Raw genomic sequence first — 18,092 nt, forward strand, 5'->3', positions numbered from 1 at the left:
GCATCCAGATGAACCACGCATAGGTTCCCAGATTTCTCAGAATGTCAGCAACAAAAGAGATGGATTAGGTAATACAGAATTCTCACCAAAAAGTTAGTACAAAATAAAGTTTCTGGTCTAGAAGTCATACTTTCAGATAAGCCAAGCCATATTACAGGAAATGAAGTGGGGACACGAAAAGGAGCACATTTTTCTTCGACACAAAAGAACAAACAGAAAAGGAGCATCTCCACTTTCTTTCACCATCTACGTGGAGGGCAACCTATCGATTCACTGGTTTAGACGCGGCCCTCCCAGAGGCACTCGAGAGCCGCGGTGGAGGAGCACTTGAGGAGGATGGCCTCCACTTCAGGCGGCGGGTTGAGGCCCATGGCGGCCGCCCGGTCCCAGCGCTCCATCCGGGTGAGACCAAGGCATGGCCCGTACCTCATGTCCATGTCGAACTGCCTCAGCCTCTCCTCCGCCTCCTTCTCTTGCTCTGCGTTCCCGCCGAGTCCAATCACCACCGCCGCCAACAGTATGAACGAATCAAACGCTAACTCGTTGGATGGAAACCGAATGGTATTGCGAGGAGGGAGGGTACCACTTACCTTGGACGTCGGAGGACCTGAGAGTGGAAGAGGAGGCCCGATCGGCGGCGGAATGCGGCTTAGGGGAGGGCTTCGTCACTCCACCTTTCTTCTTCTCGCGGTAGAAGCCCTTGATTCCACCGACCGACGCCATCGTCCCTATTTCTCGCTCGCTCGGAATTGGGGGAAATGGGGAGCGATTTATCGGGGGCGGGAGTGGCCCTCCATATTGGTGCGAAGCGAAGGCAGTGTGATGGACGGAAGACGATCGGTGTCGTACCACGTGTCGGCATCTTAGATCATCCGAGATGATGGATTTTTGAAGGTTTATTTATCTTTGGACGATGTTACTATCAACAACATTAATGATAGTGGAAAATTTTCATTAATATAAATTCTTTCCACATGCATGCGTGCTATTTTTTAAAAAAACTATAAAATATATTTTTTAAATGTTGCATTGGGTTAAATATGAGCAATGCTGGACCTCACCGACTCAACTTAACTACTGCATCTGTGTAATTATCTTTTCCCTTTTGGCCCCGATCCTCAACCTGTTATAGTTTCTAAACAAGCTAGTTATGAATCTGAAATAATTCTACTACATCGGATAGAATCATTCTACTACACCGGATACAGGCAAAGTCTATAAAAACTCTACACGTCAATCATTCCAGTTGGTTCTTTGTTAAATATTAACCATAGTTAACCATAGTTTAGTAGGAAAAAAATCACTTAGTGAAAAAGTTGCTAGGAGTAAACCAGACAACCTGAACTCCCCATCTGTCCCTATTCGCATCCACATGCAGTACATTTTCGGTGGGATTGCATCTAGCTTGTCCATCTCTGATGATGATAATGATGATTTGATGATGTGTTCCTCTACTTAATCAATAATATCCTCAATGACAATTGCACCGCTTTCACTTCTACAGATATCCCATTTGAAGACCAGGTACATAGGGCAAGTTTATTTGTCGGAGAAGATCTCATCAATAGTGGTTGCCGGGCATGAATTCAGATCTTTGATTACGAAAGCAAATTCGAAGTTTTGACTCATATTACCATCGTTATCCTCCACTTCTTAGCAATGCTCAAAAGGGGCGAATATCTTTTGGGGGAGATTTGACAGTGGTGGCGAGGCGATCGCTGGCGTGCTCCATCTGGGAAAAAAATGATAGGTAAGATGCATGACAAGAAGGGGAAGTAAGGGGGCATGGAGGTAATAGCCAAGTACATCATTTAGAAAAATTATCAGATAGAATCATGCTTAACCACTAAATGATTATTTTCCTATTAAATTATAGTTAATCATAGTTGGCATTTAATGGGGAACTAGCTGGAATAGTTGATGTGTAGGTTTTTTATGGGCTTTGCCTATATCCGATGTGGTAGCATGATTCCATCTAATAATTTCTCATAAAATCATGATCTAAAAGAAATCTGCATCATACCGAAGGTCATGCTTGCCTTTGCCCTGACATGTTCGATTACGAGCTTCCATTCTTTGGGGCTTAGCAATATGAACTGGGGAACATATTCCTATGTCTAAATCCAGGCTAGGGGAATATCTTATAGGCTAGTGTGTCTTGAGGAACTATTGGTCTTTCAATTGCTGACCAGTTTAGCCAACTGAGAATTTCTTTTCTTTATAAAAAAAAGTGGCATATCTCTACTCGTGCCACAAAATTTAGGCCTACTTGCCTATGCACTCAAGTAACATGAAATTCAGTTAGCATATAGAATGTAGGGGATCCGTTGATACGAAAATTATTTGTTTCTTACTACTTTTTGTTGTGGACAGGCCGTGGGGGATCTTCCTTAATAGTCTCACATAGAGCAACTCTGATGTGTGCATGTGAATACGGGCACATCTTCCCTCACGAAGCACCTTTTTCCGTCGAGGGTAAGGACAAAATCGTGAGGCCGTCTGCGTGACGTTGGGAGGACTCGCCCCCGGTGGAGACCACAGGGCAATGCTCCCCGTCCGGATCCAGTCGGAGCAGACAATACTTCGTGGGCCGAGGTGTGGTTCGCCCCGACAACTGTTTGACACGTGCGCACAACACCTTTATAAGGTGAAATTATATCTTACATTAAACTTTTCTTTATTATGCTACTCCTAAGACTTGCATTTGTTTTTGTTTAGACCATTTTGATGTCCGAGGATGAACATGTATACAATCACATGGCAACAGTGGGACAAAATAGAAAGCAAAAAGGTTCTTAAGTCCAAAGAAGGTCCCAAGTCAAGTACCCCCGAAAGGTATTTGGAAGTTGAAAATCCAAACTTTTCGACTTTTTACCCGAGAAAGGCCTCGAGTCCGTGCACTTAACACGATTTGGACAAGGATGCAAATGCGATTCCAGCCAGTGGAAAATCCAACAGGTATACAATTAACAGGACAAAAAACGAAGTTGTTAGTTGGCCTCCAAGATATACAATTTGTTATATTAATCTATTGACATGAATTAAGTCAACTTTCTAGAGCCTAACAAGGGGCTTGTAATGATATATTCTTTTGGAAGGATATCAGCTTGGTAATCAATTGTTTTTTTTTTTTTCTTTGGTAGAATGGTAATCAATTGTCTGGTGCTCTATTTAGATACCACTACTATATTTTTGTTGACCAAACTAGATGGTTGCTTTCTTATGGAGCTCTGACTCGAATTCTTGATCTATCATTTTCAACCTTCCAATCACCATTGGAGTCCTAAATGAGCTCAAGTGTTTCTCCAAAAACTTGAATGTAATCCAGCCTAGTTATAATTTTCAGCAAGCCAAGCTAGTGGTGCTCAGGATTTGATACCTTCCCAATAAGCTTACATTGCAGTGCTCTGCCACTGGATTTCAGATTCACTTGGTTTGCGAAAAAATTTTTTTTCTCAAAAAATAATTATAATTTTTTAAAAAATTATTTTTTAAAAATAAAATTTTGATATATTTAATTAATTATAAAAAAAAAATTTATTATAAAATAATTTATATTTGAATGAGCATATATTTTTTTCGAAAAACTGTATAAAATACCTATTATACCCTTAGCAGGTATAAAACCATACATTTTTACTTATAAACTTTATATAAATATAAATATTATATTTATATTAATATAAATATAATATTAATATATTATAATATAATATTAAACTATAATAATTTATTATGTTAATATAATACTAATATATTAATATTATATTAATATAATATGAATATTTTAATATAATAAATTTACTAATATAGATATAAATGTAATATAATATTAATATAAATATTAAAATAATATTAAAATATAATAAATATTAATATTATATTTATATAAATATTAAGATAATATTAATATAATATTATATTACTATTCAGTATTTTATTCTAACCATCCATTGATATTTTACTAAATTTTAACTAGGGGTGACAATTGGGTTCGGTCGGATCATAAATGGGTCCAGTCAAAAAATCATCGACCTAAATCCGATCTGTTTATTAAACGAGTCAAAAATTCAAAAATGAATCTGACCTGTTTATTAAATAGATAATCCGACTCGACTTATTTAATCTATTTATTAAATAGGTCAAATTAAGTTAAATGGATTAAATAGGTCAGATTAAATGTATCAGAAATAGGTTAAACAGGTTTTAAACAGGTTAAACGGATCTTAAATGGATTGAATAGGTTAAACAAGTCGGATTAAATAGATCAGAAATAGGTTAAACAGGTTAAATATGTTATCTGACTTAACCCAATCTGAATATTAAATGGGTTAAACGGATCAGATATCTAAAATCCAAATCTAATCAACTTATTAAACGGATTAAATGGGTTGATTCGTTTATGACCCAAACTCGTTTAGTCTAAATCCAAATCTGTTTATGGCGGATCGAATACGGATCGGATTGATGGATCGGATCATATTTTATCATTCCTAATTTTAACTATAGTAGATTTTAAAAAAGTATTTTGAAAAAAAAAATACTATCATTTTCTATGTCACGAAAAGTGTCAAAATTTATTTTCTTCATCGATTTTTATTTTTCAAGAAAAATAATTTTTCATAAAAAGTACTTTTTTTTTCACTCTCCCTTATTAAAATTTCAATCAAATATTTTTTTTTTATTTTTCAAAAAATATCTCTTCTTCCCTTCATTTTCCGTCAACAAATGAGCCCTTGGGGTTTCTTTTTTTTGCCGTTTCTCTCTCAGCAACTACTTTAGTCAGAGAAGTCATCTTAAAAAGAAATGGAGCGGTTGGGATGTAATTTTCACCATATCAGCTAGTCTGGTTTGGATGGAATAGGACGATTTTCTCAGGCAAAGAATGTGAATGTGGTCCAGACTGGACCATTTTTACCCCCCCCCCCCCCCCCAAAAAAAAAAAAAAAAAAAAAAAAGGCTGGACCATTAAGGTGTGGACCAAAGTTTTCTACCATGCTTGAAAAGATGTAATTATTGCAGTGTGATACTTCCCCGTTTTTCATTTATTTTAATCTCTTTTAAGAGGATGTATTCTTCCTTTTCTTAATAAATCGGGGCTCTGGCTTATTTTATCAAAAAAAACAAAATCCAAAGCACATCAACCATCCACCAAAATCTTTCTCAAAAATAACCTACACCCATGATTCAACCCCTTGCATCTAGCCATTCCCAAACTGGCAAATTACTTTCATGCCAAGTGGTCGGTTTAATCACACTATTCTCATTACTCTCACCCTCCAATGTCTTTTTCCTTTTTTTTCTTTTTTTTCTTTTAAGAAGTTCTGATCCTAACATACATATGTATATACTTTCTAATTTATTTCTCCTCAATCCCTAATTCCTCATCCCCTGGTCTAGTGGTCCTACAGCAAAGTGCCCGCTCTCACAAATATAGAAAGGAAATAGAGAATTATAAAAAGAGCTCCCTCTGGTGACTCTTCTGATCAAAACCCTCCCCATCACTAGAAACAAGAGAGGCGGTGAAAGGGGAAACGAGGAGGGCTTAGACTTGAGATTGGGAGAGGCGAGAGCGATGAACGTGAAGCAGGACGTGGAGCAGCAGCAGCACAGCGACCACAGCTCGGACCAGTACCCCCAGCCCCCGCCCCAGCGCCGCCCACGCGGGTTCGCGGCGGCGGCGGCGGCGGCGGGGGGTTCGGGGAAGGGTCGGAAGGAGCGGGAGAAGGAGAAGGAGCGGACGAAGCTCCGGGAGCGGCACCGGCGGGCCATCACCAGCCGCATGCTCACCGGCCTCCGCCAGTATGGCAACTTCCTCCTCCCTGCACGCGCCGACATGAACGACGTCCTCGCCGCCCTCGCCCGCGAGGCCGGCTGGATCGTCGAGGCCGACGGCACCACCTACCGCCCTTCGTCGGTCACGGCCCCGCTCACCGTCGCGGCCCCGCCCCCTCCTCCTCCGCCTCCCCATACGCAACTGGTATGCTTTCCCCTCCTCCTCCTCCTCCTTTCGCTCTTTCTGTACAATATCACTTCCTGTGAATCTCAGCTTCATGCCTTTCTATGTTGTAAAGGCGGGATTTTTACAAGATAGGAAGACGTGAAGCGGAGATTCTTAAAGACGGTTTTTGTTTTTTCGGTGGGTGGCATTTTTCTTCTCGCCTATTGCGGGATGGGAGGTATTCTTTCCCCTTCTTTTACTTAATCTGGATGTGGATTATATCGTGATGGTTCTGATAGGTTCCTCTGTAAAACTGGCGGGGCATCAATAATTCTATGACAAGATTGATTGCTGTAATTGTTGGGTTCCAAAGGAAAATCTAACATTCTTTCGTTGCTTTTCATCTGAACCAGTAAGAAATGAATACACTTTGTGCTGTTCTTGGGAGGAATAAAAATATTAATTTAAGTTTTTTTCCCCCTTGCAATAAAACGTTTACGGTCAAACAACTTGTATATAGTTAGATGGTCACTTGTTAACTTTACCGGGATAATGGAGGCAGCGTGATAAGACAATCATTTCATGGAGACTGATGGTGAATCTTTGATAAGTTGGAATAGGATGTAAACAAGTAGCTGACTAGAGATATTCATTCATAGAAAACAACCTGTGCCACATTACTTAGGTTTTGCATGACTTTTTTTATGATTTTTTTTTTGTGGAACATTTTCAGAAATTACCTGGGCCAAGAACAACTTGTTTGTTATTGTTAAAATTATGGAACGTACCCTATGGGATTTGTTTTCCTTTGCCTTAAAAATGTTGCTTATTGAGTGTTGCTTGAACTTTGAAGAATAAAAGAAGTTTCGGGTATACTACTTTGTGGCTTATCAATGCTAACTATTTTAGTATTCGACTAGATCAAACAATGTTATATTGGACAACATTTTGGCTGGATAATGTAGTTTAACAGCAAAAAAAGACAAGCTTCATAATGGTGTGTTTTAAAGTTGGGACAAAAATGTAAAATGTCAGTTAGCTGTGTCGCTTCATCTTCAGCATGAGTGGTTGTTACTGGGTGAATCATCTGTGTGCAGGCACCATTTCCTGTTAGGTCAATTGAAAGCCCTCTTTCCGCCAATTCTTTGAAGAACAGTTCCATGAAAGCATCATTGGACTCTCAGGCATCTCTTCTCAGGATTGATGAGAGTTTATCCCCAGCATCTCTTGATTCAGTTGTTGTTGCAGAAAGAGATACAAGGGGTGAGAAATATGCAAATGCCAGCCCTATCAACTCACCAGAGTGTGTGGAAGCTGATCAGGTAAAATAGCATGCAGTTTGCATCTTCTACTAATATTAGTAGGGCAGCAGTGGCTTGAAGTTTTCACAAACATATGCACCAGTTGTACATGTTATCTTAGTATTTCAAAAATCAACTGATATGCCAAATTAATGTCCTCCATGTACAAGTAAATTTATTGTTTTATGACATTCAATTACCTGACTGCTTATTATATGATGAAAAATATTGCACATAGAGACCTTGTGGAAGAAAGTTTGAAATTGCTCGAGTACCTCAACAGGTCTGATGATGGTTGGCATCTGGATAACATGCTGATTGTGATCTGTGGTAATAAATATGAAATATAATTCAGTGATTCAATGCAATGTTCACAACAACATTAACAACATAAAAGCAAGCTGTATCTAAATATGCAGGCTATGCATGAGCCTACAAAATGACTTACTTTAATATGTCGGAAACATGAGCACTGTCAGTGACTTATATCAACAAGATGATTTTTGTTTATTTTGTTGATACATTGTTAGAAATTACTGCTGGCTATTGGAGCTAAACTGCTTTCCTTCTGCCCCAGGCCTTTGATGATGTCTGTGGATCCTGTTACCTAGAATTCATTTTGCATTCTAACATATTTTACCATTGCTTGTTGATGGTTAAATTTCAGTTGATGCGGGAGTCTGCAGAAGGTGAAGGTGATTTTGCTGGAACCCCATATATTCCGGTTTATGTGATGCTTCCCGTAAGTAGCCAACACCATCTTCTTTTGAATTTTTTCCTTCAACAATGGAGTACTATTATATATAGTATTTTTTCCAGCATTTATTTTTTCTTCTTTTGTCATGTTGCTATAATCAGATCTTAATATCGGAAACTTTCATTTCCAAAATTATTCTTATGCATCTTATGTGAACCACCTGTCATAAAAAGCAAATCACATGAAACCATCCATTTCCTTGAGCTACAGAATGCAGTTGAACAAAGTTATAGAGACATAACGTAGTTATCCACTCTGGTGGAGTGATTGAATAGATCCAGCATGTTGGCTTTTCAGAAATGTACATTTTATAGCTATTCTTGCATGAGCAAGCAGAAAGAACCTGTAATGGCAAAAAGCACCTCCAAGGAAGGTAGATGAGTAGCATGTGTTGATGACCTTATTTTGCAAATTAAGTGTCTGCATGTGCATTCAAATTTCAGTCCCCGGGTCTCAAATTCAGATTTCCATCTCTCTCTCTCTCTCTATTTATTGCACCATTTTCCCTTCGTTGAACACTCACTTTCATGTCAGTTTTGGCTTTGGCCTCTACTTAGTTAGAATGTTCAACTCCAAAAACTCAGCACAGGTTCATGAAATTTCAGGTTCGCTTTAATGTAGCTCTAGTGATAGGGTTAATAAGAAGGAAAAATGAGGAAATTATATATCAGTAGAAGTAAAATAAGAATAGATGAAAATGTTGGAGAGGCAGAATTCACCACAAGAATGTCAGATACAATTTTTTGAATCTCCATTGGACCTATCCAAGAAGACATCTAATTGACTCAAAAGATAGTCTTAATGGAATCTAGATATCGGAATCCGATCAATTATGAGACTCAGATTCTTCTGACACAAATTTATTTTAAATATAATGACTAATATATTGTCTTTCCTAATCAAAAGGATTTGCTTATGGTTTAAGACCCCAAATATTTAGAGTTTTGAAGCCAATGTAGGATAATCATATTACTTATCTTTAGACCTCAAATGAATCCTAAAGTATGTAAAATTAAGAGAACCTAAAATTTGATTAATCTTCCATTCTCTTTCCATGATACGTCACCAAATGTAGACAATATGTCTGACCCTGAAACTGAAGCTTATTCCAGCATTTGCCTTGGAGGTAGTAGTTTTGTCAACACTTGTTAAGGAAAATATTATTCCCTAGTTACCCTAGAGTATAACTATTAACCACACTAATGATAGGTTAAATGCCAATAAGGCTTGATTTGTAGGCATGAGTGCCAAATCTTTAATGTGCCTCGATCAATTTGTTTCTAAGTTTGTGATTATCATCCTGTAAAAGATCTGTTTTCAAAGAAGATTATAACTCATTCGCCTAGTAGGAATTTCTTCTCTATTGATGATCTCCTGCTTGCAATTGGAGCCTCACAAAAAGACAAGTTGCATGAAACTTGCTTCGATACTAAACTAATTCAGGCAAAGCGGGACTTGACAAAGTAATAGCAACAATGACTCCCAATCATTAGCCAAATTCTTGAATATGAAAATTTGGGAAAATACCTAGAAATATAAACCATTTGTCCAGCAGGATATCGCTGTCCTTCACTTGCAGCGGTGGAGGATTGCATGTGACTGTAAGTTGTCTGCTTAAAACCCTAATTTGTTCAGTCCTTCTTACTCAGGAAGCAATCCCAACACCTGAAACTGCAAAGCTACATAAGGAGAATGTGAGAGAGAGAGAGAGAGAGAGAGAGAGAGATCCCTTTCATGCCATAAGAGTGCTCCTTTTTTTTTTGCATAGTATATGCTTTTATTTCTTATAAATGGAAATACTTCTTGAATCTCATTATTTCTTGGCATTCCTTTTTCATTCTTTTTTTCTACTCTTTATAAATTGCACCATTGACAATTTACTTCCATGATAAATTATTAAATTTGCTTGCCATATCCAGATTGCATTTAATCAATTCATAGTTGCAACTTTTGTAGACTAGCATTGTCAACAGTTATTGCCAACTGGTGGATGTAGAAGCCACGCGACAAGAACTAAGGCATCTGAAGTCTTTAAATGTTGATGGAGTGGTTGTAGATTGTTGGTGGGGAATTGTGGAAGGCTGGAGTCCACACAAATATGAATGGTCTGGTTACAGAGACCTGTTTAACATCATTCGAGAGTTTGAGCTGAAATTGCAGGTCAGGCTTCAAAATGCTTGTTATGATTTATGACGTGCACTTATGCAAGATTTCTATTCATATTTTTGCTTTTTGTCAGAACTTCTGCTAAAATGTGTTATTGTAGGTTTATCCAGTAATGCCATCACCAAAAGTCCTTTGGCACCAAAATAGGGAGCTAGCAATTATGTTGCATGTAAAAGTTAGTATCAGCAAAAGTTGGTGTTAGATGATCAGAAGCCTTGCCCTGCATAAATAGATTTCATAGAACAATGATAGCTTTATGCCGCAAACAATGAAATATTGAACTCTTGATCTACCAACGAAAAGATCTCAATTTGCATGTTTTATACCACGATGTACTGGAGCCACATTGGATGGTTTAATGAATTGCATCTTGACAAATCCTTTTTTGAAATTTAACATAACATAAGCATTTCATGAGCAGAATGTTGTTGGAGCACTCTAAGCTTTGTCAAAATTGAGAATCAGAAAACGTTAAGCCTCACTATTTGAATTCATGTGAATTCACATTGTTTTTAGCATGGCTATTATGTACTATTCATTGTAGATTAAGTGGATGAATAAATTCTTCTAATATATGATGACTGAGTCTGTTGTTACACTCCAGAATAATTGGCATGAAAAACAAAATCTAAAATAAGCATCAGTGATGGGTTTGCATATCCAATATGTAAACAAAGGAAGGACATTTGATGTTTGCAAACATTTAAAAGAAAGAAGGTTACTCTGTTTCTATTTTTATTTTTTATTTCTTTAATTTTTGGATGGGGAAGTGGAGGAATATAGGGCATGTGAACCTGGGCCTTCATCTGCAAGTTTATGACTGGAATTTAGGAGGTTCCTCCTTTGCGACTTATTGTCTTGCACATCATACTTGGTAAAGGAAGAGCAGCAGGAAATCTGATGGAAGTATAGGGGTGAATATTTAAAACAGTGAAAAAAATGTGGTGGCTAGGGCAAACACTCAAAATGAAGAATTGCTTATAGAAACATTTATGCAGTAGACACCCAAAATGAACAATTACAAGCAACCTGTCAATGAAGTATTGAGGTGAAGATCTAATGATTGTGGGAAGACATGGCTCCTAGGACAAACACCCTCATCTATCAGCTTATTGAAACACCTATCCTTGACATGATGGATGATAGTTTTGATAGAGGATCTAGTTGGGAAATATAGTAAATGGCTGACCAACCTAGTTGGGAAGCATCCAAAACACTGTGGCCAAAATAAAGAAAAATCAAGTCAACTTTCAACCCCAAAGTGAAAATGTTGAAAGAAAACCTTTAGAAATAAACGATATGCTGGTAATGACTACATTTTGAGAGAAGATTTCCCTTGTGAATAAAATGGTGATTTAAAGATATACACACGAAAAAGCTTTGCTCAACCAATAAAGATATAAAAATTAGGCGGTGTAAAGGATTTAGATTTAGAATGGCCCAGATTTAAGTGTGTGAGTACTATCCCTAGAGAAGGATTCGCCTCTCAATACATGGGATATGTGGTGATCTTCATCGAAGATAGAGGTGTACAACTATCCAATGCCTCATTTGTCTTCCTTATGGCACATGAATATGGAAAAAGATGGAGTGAAACATTTTTCTGTAGTCACCCTTGGGGAATTTTTATAATAGTTGAAAATGGAAGGAGAGGAGTGCTTTTGAGGATCGGATATTTTTAAGGTGGTCTTTGCAGGTGTTCTAAAGTAGTAAGGAAAAGTTATTAGTGGGGAAATGGAAAGATGAGGAAAGTTGTATACACAAATGTTATTGGATAGCTATGACTTAAAAGGAGTCTATGACTGTATGTAGGACTTTGCTTCTATAACCCATGACATATTTCCCATGGGATTCCTATGGGTTGCAATGGACCAGTATGTTGGTCCACTTAAAGAGTCTTTGGACTAGAGAAACTGCACAATCAAGAAATCAAATTAGAGTAAATATAGAAGAATTAAAATTGGAAGAAAAATATAAAATTATTTTTTGCCACAGTTGCTCCTGACAGATTGAGGAAATCAAATTCAAATTAATTAAGTGGTAACAAAGGTTGCTGATGTTTACTAGAAGGGTTTCAAATTTATAAATCATGCTGCTATGAATTAGTTACTGAAAGTGATCCAGGTAAAAAGGGGATCATAACATTACACTTAGCAAGGCACCCTTGACTCCCCTGTGACAGGTTAAGATTACGAACAGACCCCAGAGTTTAAGACAGTAGAAATGGCATATCGGACATGTTCATGTGTGGGTATAGCTAGATCATATCACATGGGGGAAGGTTGTTCTATCAAGAAGCATCATACATGGTTATGATGAGGAAGAAAGAGGTATGCTGTGATGGACTTGAGCAGAAGAGACCATGAGGTCAAAGATAGACCTGCATTACTTTATTGCTTTAGTCAATAAGAAACCTGATCGAGTTGATGATTAGGTGAAAAGATTAGCAAAAACTCCATAAAAATGACCGACACCTCCCCCCCCACCCCCAAAAAAAAAAAAAACAAAAACCCTCCGCCAACCCATCCACCCTACCTTGTTCAATGTGTGTGGATGTGTTGCACATTCTATTTTATTTATTCTGTATACAACAGGATTAAAGTGCTTTTAGTATACTTTTTTATAAAATTTGTTCTTATAATACATAATCATCAAAACATTTAGTCTGTGTACTACATCTCTAGTCCATTGTGGAATAAATAACGAGAGTGCAAACTTTTATTTGAATGAACACTAATAAATATACTATGTTCTTTCTATCACAAAAAAAACCCTGCTAATATTTTTTAGAATTCTTAGTCAATTATTTCCATATGACTGATGGTATTTTCAGCATGAAAAATTTTATTGTTTTGTTCTATAAGAAATAAATCTCTCTAAAAGAAAAAAATTAGACTTGAGACAAAAATTACTTTCTATTAGTCCATGATATTTAGAGCAGAGCCATGTAAGCAAGCATACATTTAAGCGATTGCTATCTGGATCTGATGTAAACACATTCTTACTATTAAATGGATCATTCTCTACTTTGATGCTTTACACAGACTTATTTTTAATTTTCATCTAAAATCCATAGATGACGTACTGAATATCCTTAAATTGCTTGTAACTTTTCTCTTTCTAAACTTTTGAAGGTAGTAATGGCATTTCATGAGTGCGGAGGAAATGCATCTGGTGAAATACCAATTTCCCTTCCAAAGTGGGTCCTAGAGATAGGAAAAGATAATCAGGATATATTTTTCACAGATCGTGAAGGGAGGAGAAACACAGAATGTCTTTCTTGGGGTATCGACAAGGAACGTGTATTGAAAGGAAGAACTGGCATTGAGGTATTTGATTATTATTACTGTGCTTTATGTTGATATTTCTGTTCATGTAGGTTCTATTAATTTTTCTTTTTCTTGGTTGGAATTTGATCCAAGGAAAAAGGAAAAGAGAAACTTAAACTGAAATATAAGGAGTAGATGCCTGTTGTTTGCATTATATATCTATATCTATATCTATATCTGGAATATTCCCTCTACATTTTTTATTTGCTGCCACAAACCTGCTTCACGCATGGACTCCTTTTTACTTCATGTGCCACGGGGCCTCTATGAGAGGCCATCATAAGTTTTGCACTTACTATAATTCTAAGCTTTATGATGAACTTGCAAAATTTTTCTGATCTGGTTATTTTCACTTCTTATAAACATATATTGACATTGTCTGGGTGTAGATAGGTTGAACATTTTTAAGTCTTCACATTGTGCTTATTTGAATCTATTTTCTGCAGGTTTGCTTTGACTTCATGAGAAGCTTCCGTATGGAATTCAATGACTTATTTGAAGAGGGTTTCATTACTGCTGTTGAAATTGGACTAGGTGCTTCAGGGGAGTTGAAATACCCATCACATCCAGAAAGAATTGGATGGAGGTACCCTGGTATCGGTGAGTTTCAGGTATCCGTTTTAAGGTTAATCTTCATTTCTATTTCCCCTCTATGTTAATACTTCGATTAGTCATTCCTTAGAATTATTAATTTCCATTTTCATAATTTTCTACCAAACGCATGACTAGTGTAAGGAAAAATCCATGAGAAATCTCCTACTAAAACTTTCTTGCAAAGACAAATTACAGAATGCAATCCCAAGATTATTCATTCAAGAATTCTTCACAAAACCAGATATCTAATGACCATAGATGAATTAGTAATATGAAAGATTGAAAGGTAGCCAATATACACATTAAGAAACTTAATTTTGTAATATTTAGTTCACATTAAAGAGCTAGATCCATTCTCTCTATAATTAGGTGTACCTGCTGGTAGAGAACTCAATCCTACTACGATGAATCCTAGCCATCCAGGAAACAAGGCCAATGTGACCGAAACTACAAAAGATCTTAGAGCATACTCCAACTCCTGCCACAACATAACCAGGTCAAGTTATCAACAGATACAAAGAATTTCTTCTTTGAATTCATTAGTTAATTTTGACAGATTGCAAGGGCTAATGCCACCACTATGACATGGAAGAATTGCATTTTTATTTGGTAGTGTTTTTATAAAACAGCCATATCATCTCGGTTAGAAACTCAGTTGAGTGTTTAATAGGGCTTTAGGAAGTGGTTCCACTTCTAAAATTTAAATTGTACTTGGAGATGCCTAGGGTATCCTAATGTAAAAAGTGGTGTGACCATTTAGATATCCTCTGGGTCATTTAACATATATAAGCTCTTGTTGGTGAGTTATAAAGTATTGCCAGAGGTGTTCTGGCACTTTAAATTGAAAAAACAGACATCATCTCTTAGAATAAGATTTCAACATATTGTTTTGATTTAGTATCAAAGGATTTAAGTCTTTTTAAGTGGATTGTATTAATTTACAAAAGTATGTAGAACTATTAATCCGAAACTGGAGTGATCTTTACTTTCTTCTCATTGATTTGATCTTTGGCAGTGCTATGACAAGTACATGCAGCAGAATCTGCGACGAGCAGCAAAGTTGCGTGGACATTCATTCTGGGCCAGGGGGCCGGACAATGCTGGGCATTATAATTCAAGGCCTCATGAAACTGGATTCTTCTGTGATAGAGGTGATTATGATGGCTACTATGGACGCTTTTTCCTTCATTGGTATGCACAAACCCTAATTGACCATGCAGATCAAGTATTATCGCTTGCAAATCTTGCATTTGAAGGGACACAAGTAATTATAAAGGTATCTCTAAATTATTTTGGTAATCTTTTACTAGAAAACTCGGTGTCTCATTTCTCTTACTGGAATTTATCTGGCAAAGCTTGTTTAATTGCTTATCATCTGGATCATTTTGAAGTTGTAGGCATTTGGGTTTGTGATCTGTATTTGATGATCCACAGATCTTTATTTAAAGCTACTTGTCACATTAAATAGTAATACATCTACTGTAGGCTGATAAATGCTGCAATGTATTTAATGCCTTGATGATAGGTTTTAAGGGTGTGAAAATGTTTGCACCAACTAATTATACTTCCATTAATAAAAATTAAGACATTCATTATGCCAACCCAAAATATATGGATTAATGCTTGTCGTACATGGCACTATTCATTGTGCAAGTGGATTTTAACCTGAATCTACGGGAAAACAATCTTCTGTATCATATCTCGAAGCTATTCTGTAGAAGCCAACACAAATATTTTGCTCACCACTGTGAAATTTGGTTGTGGAAACATAATATTAGCTATATGACTATGCAGATTCCAGCTGTTTACTGGTGGTACAAGACGTCCAGCCATGCTGCAGAGCTTACAGCAGGATTCTATAATCCTACAAACCAAGATGGTTATTCTCCTATCTTCGACATGCTCAAGAAACATTCTGCGGCTATGAAATTTGTCTGCTATGGGCCACAGCACTCTGCCCAGGAAAGTGACGAAGCATTGGCTGACTTGGAAGGTTTAAGCTGGCAGGTTGCAACAATTTTCTATTCTTTTGTCCTGGATCTCTGCAGCCATTTCCTTATTTCTGGATGCTATGAGTCCTTTTCTGCTATGAATCAACAATAGCTTTTGATTTGCATTAATTTTCTAGGTGATGAACTCTGCCTGGGACCGCAGTTTAGCAGTAGCTGCTCATGGTACTCTTCCTTGTCACGATAGAGAGACATTTATTAGAATCATAGAAAATGCAAAACCAAGAAATGATCCGGACCGTCGCCACCTCTCCTTCTTCACATACCAACAGCTGACTTCTGTATTCATGGAAAGAGAAATGTGCTTCTCAGAGCTGGACAATTTCATCAAATGCATGCATGGTAGGTATGATCTGGTGCACGTTCTTATAAGCTATGCTTAGATAATGAAGGGGATAACAAACACATTATCCTTGGTGGTAGGAACCCCCTGGACATCATGATTTCCTAGTGGGAATAGTTGAGAAATGGCAAGAGCTATTTGACTCTCTGTCTATCATTATATCATTCGTTCTCTTCTATGCTTAGGTGGATTTAGTCTTAACTATTAACTGCCAGCAAGAAATGGGCATTTCTAGGTACATGATTTCCCACTCCTAAAATTATACTGACCTCTGCTATCTCACCTGAGCATGCGTTCCTCGTCCCAGCTCTTAAAATGTGCACAGCATTCCCTTTTCTTACTTAGAACCTTACCTGATAGCAATTAATCTGCAGGGGAAGTTGTCAATGACGTCCAAGCTTAATTTTCATGCTGCAATATTTCAGATTGTCTGCGGTTGAAGGAGGGTGATAGAAGTCAACTGCCAATATAATGACTGTCGGCAGCACCTGCAGGTGTGCGATCCTTGATATTGGTTGCTTGGCCTGAAAACCTTGTAATTTGATCTACCCAATTATTCATCGACGCTTTCCTTTTTACTAGCCGAATATTCTGTCATGATTATTATCCTGTCCTTGAGGATGCTTAAACATGGAATTATGTTGTACCTTCAAGTGACTAATCTTTACTACCAAAAGGAAAATTTCTTCTCTGTTCCTTGGGATTTTTCAGGAAACAGAGCATGGAATATACTTGTTATGAGTAATGCTACTTCCTGGTCTCATAGGTATCATCAAAATTTCTTCTTCTTCTTCTTTCCAGCTGACTGGAACACATTGTTTTTAGTTTGGACCCAGCATTAGAGAAGAGGTTGGTGTGAGGTCCTAGGATGTCCAGTTTCTGAGTAATCTAGTGTCCCTGTTTCTATTTGCTGGAAATATACAGATCACGTTAAGACTGCACTGCTAGGGATATGCCTCTTAAAGTTAAGATGATCTACTTCTGTTTGCATTTGAGATTGGAGCAACGTAAACATATTCAGATTTAGATAGATGATTTAGAGTTTCTATTGTTTCTTTGACAGCCATTTGGTTCGTGTAGTAGTGATATGATACCTCTCTCTCTCTCTCTCTCTCTCTCTTTTGGAAGTCATCCATTTTATAGGATAACGGATCATCAACTAGAATCATTTGTATGGCAACTTTCGATTGGAAAGCCTGTAAAAACCATCCAGTGAGGGCCTGTTTGGGGACGCAGTCGTATGTTACCAAAGGTTTAAGGAACTAGGGGAGTTTGATTGATGTTGGAATAAGATCCTTTTTTAAAAAAAATAAAAAAAACTCAGGAATCTTTTGTTTGATTCCCAAAAATTATATAGAAACATTAAAAAGGCAGAAATCAAAACTAGATTCTAGTCAAAAACAAATCTGTATGCCAGTGCACTACACAGCCATTATCAGACAAGCTCAAAATCACGTTTGCTTCTCCGTTTAAGTCGCATTATCTTTTTCCTTAAGTACTTTAAAATTCAATACAGAAAGTTGAGTTAATGAATGATCTTTTCTTCGTAGAGAAGCAAATGAATGTTTGAGCATGACTTTCTAGTTGACTTTGGCTAGATTGTTACATCAAAAGAAAGAAAAGAAAGACTTCGACTATATTAAACCCAAAAA

The 18,092-nt window shown here is 37.1% G+C and overlaps 2 protein-coding genes across 5 annotated transcripts; one reads left to right on the top strand and one right to left on the bottom strand.

Moving 5' to 3' along the window:
• Positions 1-44: 44 nt before the first annotated feature.
• On the bottom strand, positions 45-814 carry LOC105059462 (uncharacterized). Its single transcript, XM_010942758.3, has 2 exons — positions 591-814; positions 45-478 (listed from the first exon to the last, which is right to left on the bottom strand). Exons 1-2 carry the CDS (start codon positions 721-723, stop codon positions 279-281), a joined length of 333 nt encoding a protein of 110 aa, XP_010941060.1. The 5' UTR covers positions 724-814; the 3' UTR covers positions 45-278.
• Positions 815-5,394: 4,580 nt separating this feature from the next.
• LOC105059706 (beta-amylase 8) lies at positions 5,395-17,167 on the top strand. Of its 4 annotated transcripts, none has more exons than XM_073250017.1 (10): positions 5,395-5,980; positions 7,039-7,263; positions 7,910-7,984; positions 9,956-10,159; positions 13,300-13,494; positions 13,941-14,105; positions 15,104-15,364; positions 15,883-16,095; positions 16,217-16,443; positions 16,815-17,167. In XM_073250017.1, the coding sequence occupies exons 1-10, from the start codon at positions 5,576-5,578 to the stop codon at positions 16,828-16,830; spliced, it is 1,986 nt and encodes a 661-aa protein (XP_073106118.1). In that variant the 5' UTR covers positions 5,395-5,575; the 3' UTR covers positions 16,831-17,167. The 4 variants fall into 4 exon arrangements, with proteins under 4 accessions (XP_073106118.1, XP_073106117.1, XP_073106116.1 ...); XM_073250016.1 differs by having other exon boundaries at positions 16,866-17,167; XM_073250015.1 differs by having other exon boundaries at positions 16,217-16,439.
• Positions 17,168-18,092: the final 925 nt, after the last annotated feature.

The sequence above is a fragment of the Elaeis guineensis genome, chromosome 16 (assembly GCF_000442705.2).
Source record: "Elaeis guineensis isolate ETL-2024a chromosome 16, EG11, whole genome shotgun sequence".
NCBI classification, from domain to species: domain Eukaryota; kingdom Viridiplantae; phylum Streptophyta; class Magnoliopsida; order Arecales; family Arecaceae; genus Elaeis; species Elaeis guineensis.

Coding starts and splice junctions, on each gene's coding strand:
- LOC105059462 (XM_010942758.3), bottom strand. CDS start 723: ATGGCGTCGGTCGGTGGAATCAAGGGCTTCTACCGCGAGAAGAAGAAA. Junction 479..590: donor CAGGTCCTCCGACGTCCAAG/GTAAGTGGTACC, acceptor GCGGGAACGCAG/AGCAAGAGAAGGAGGCGGAG.
- LOC105059706 (XM_073250014.1), top strand. CDS start 5,576: ATGAACGTGAAGCAGGACGTGGAGCAGCAGCAGCACAGCGACCACAGC. Junction 7,985..9,955: donor CGGTTTATGTGATGCTTCCC/GTAAGTAGCCAA, acceptor CAACTTTTGTAG/ACTAGCATTGTCAACAGTTA. Junction 14,106..15,103: donor CTGGTATCGGTGAGTTTCAG/GTATCCGTTTTA, acceptor GATCTTTGGCAG/TGCTATGACAAGTACATGCA.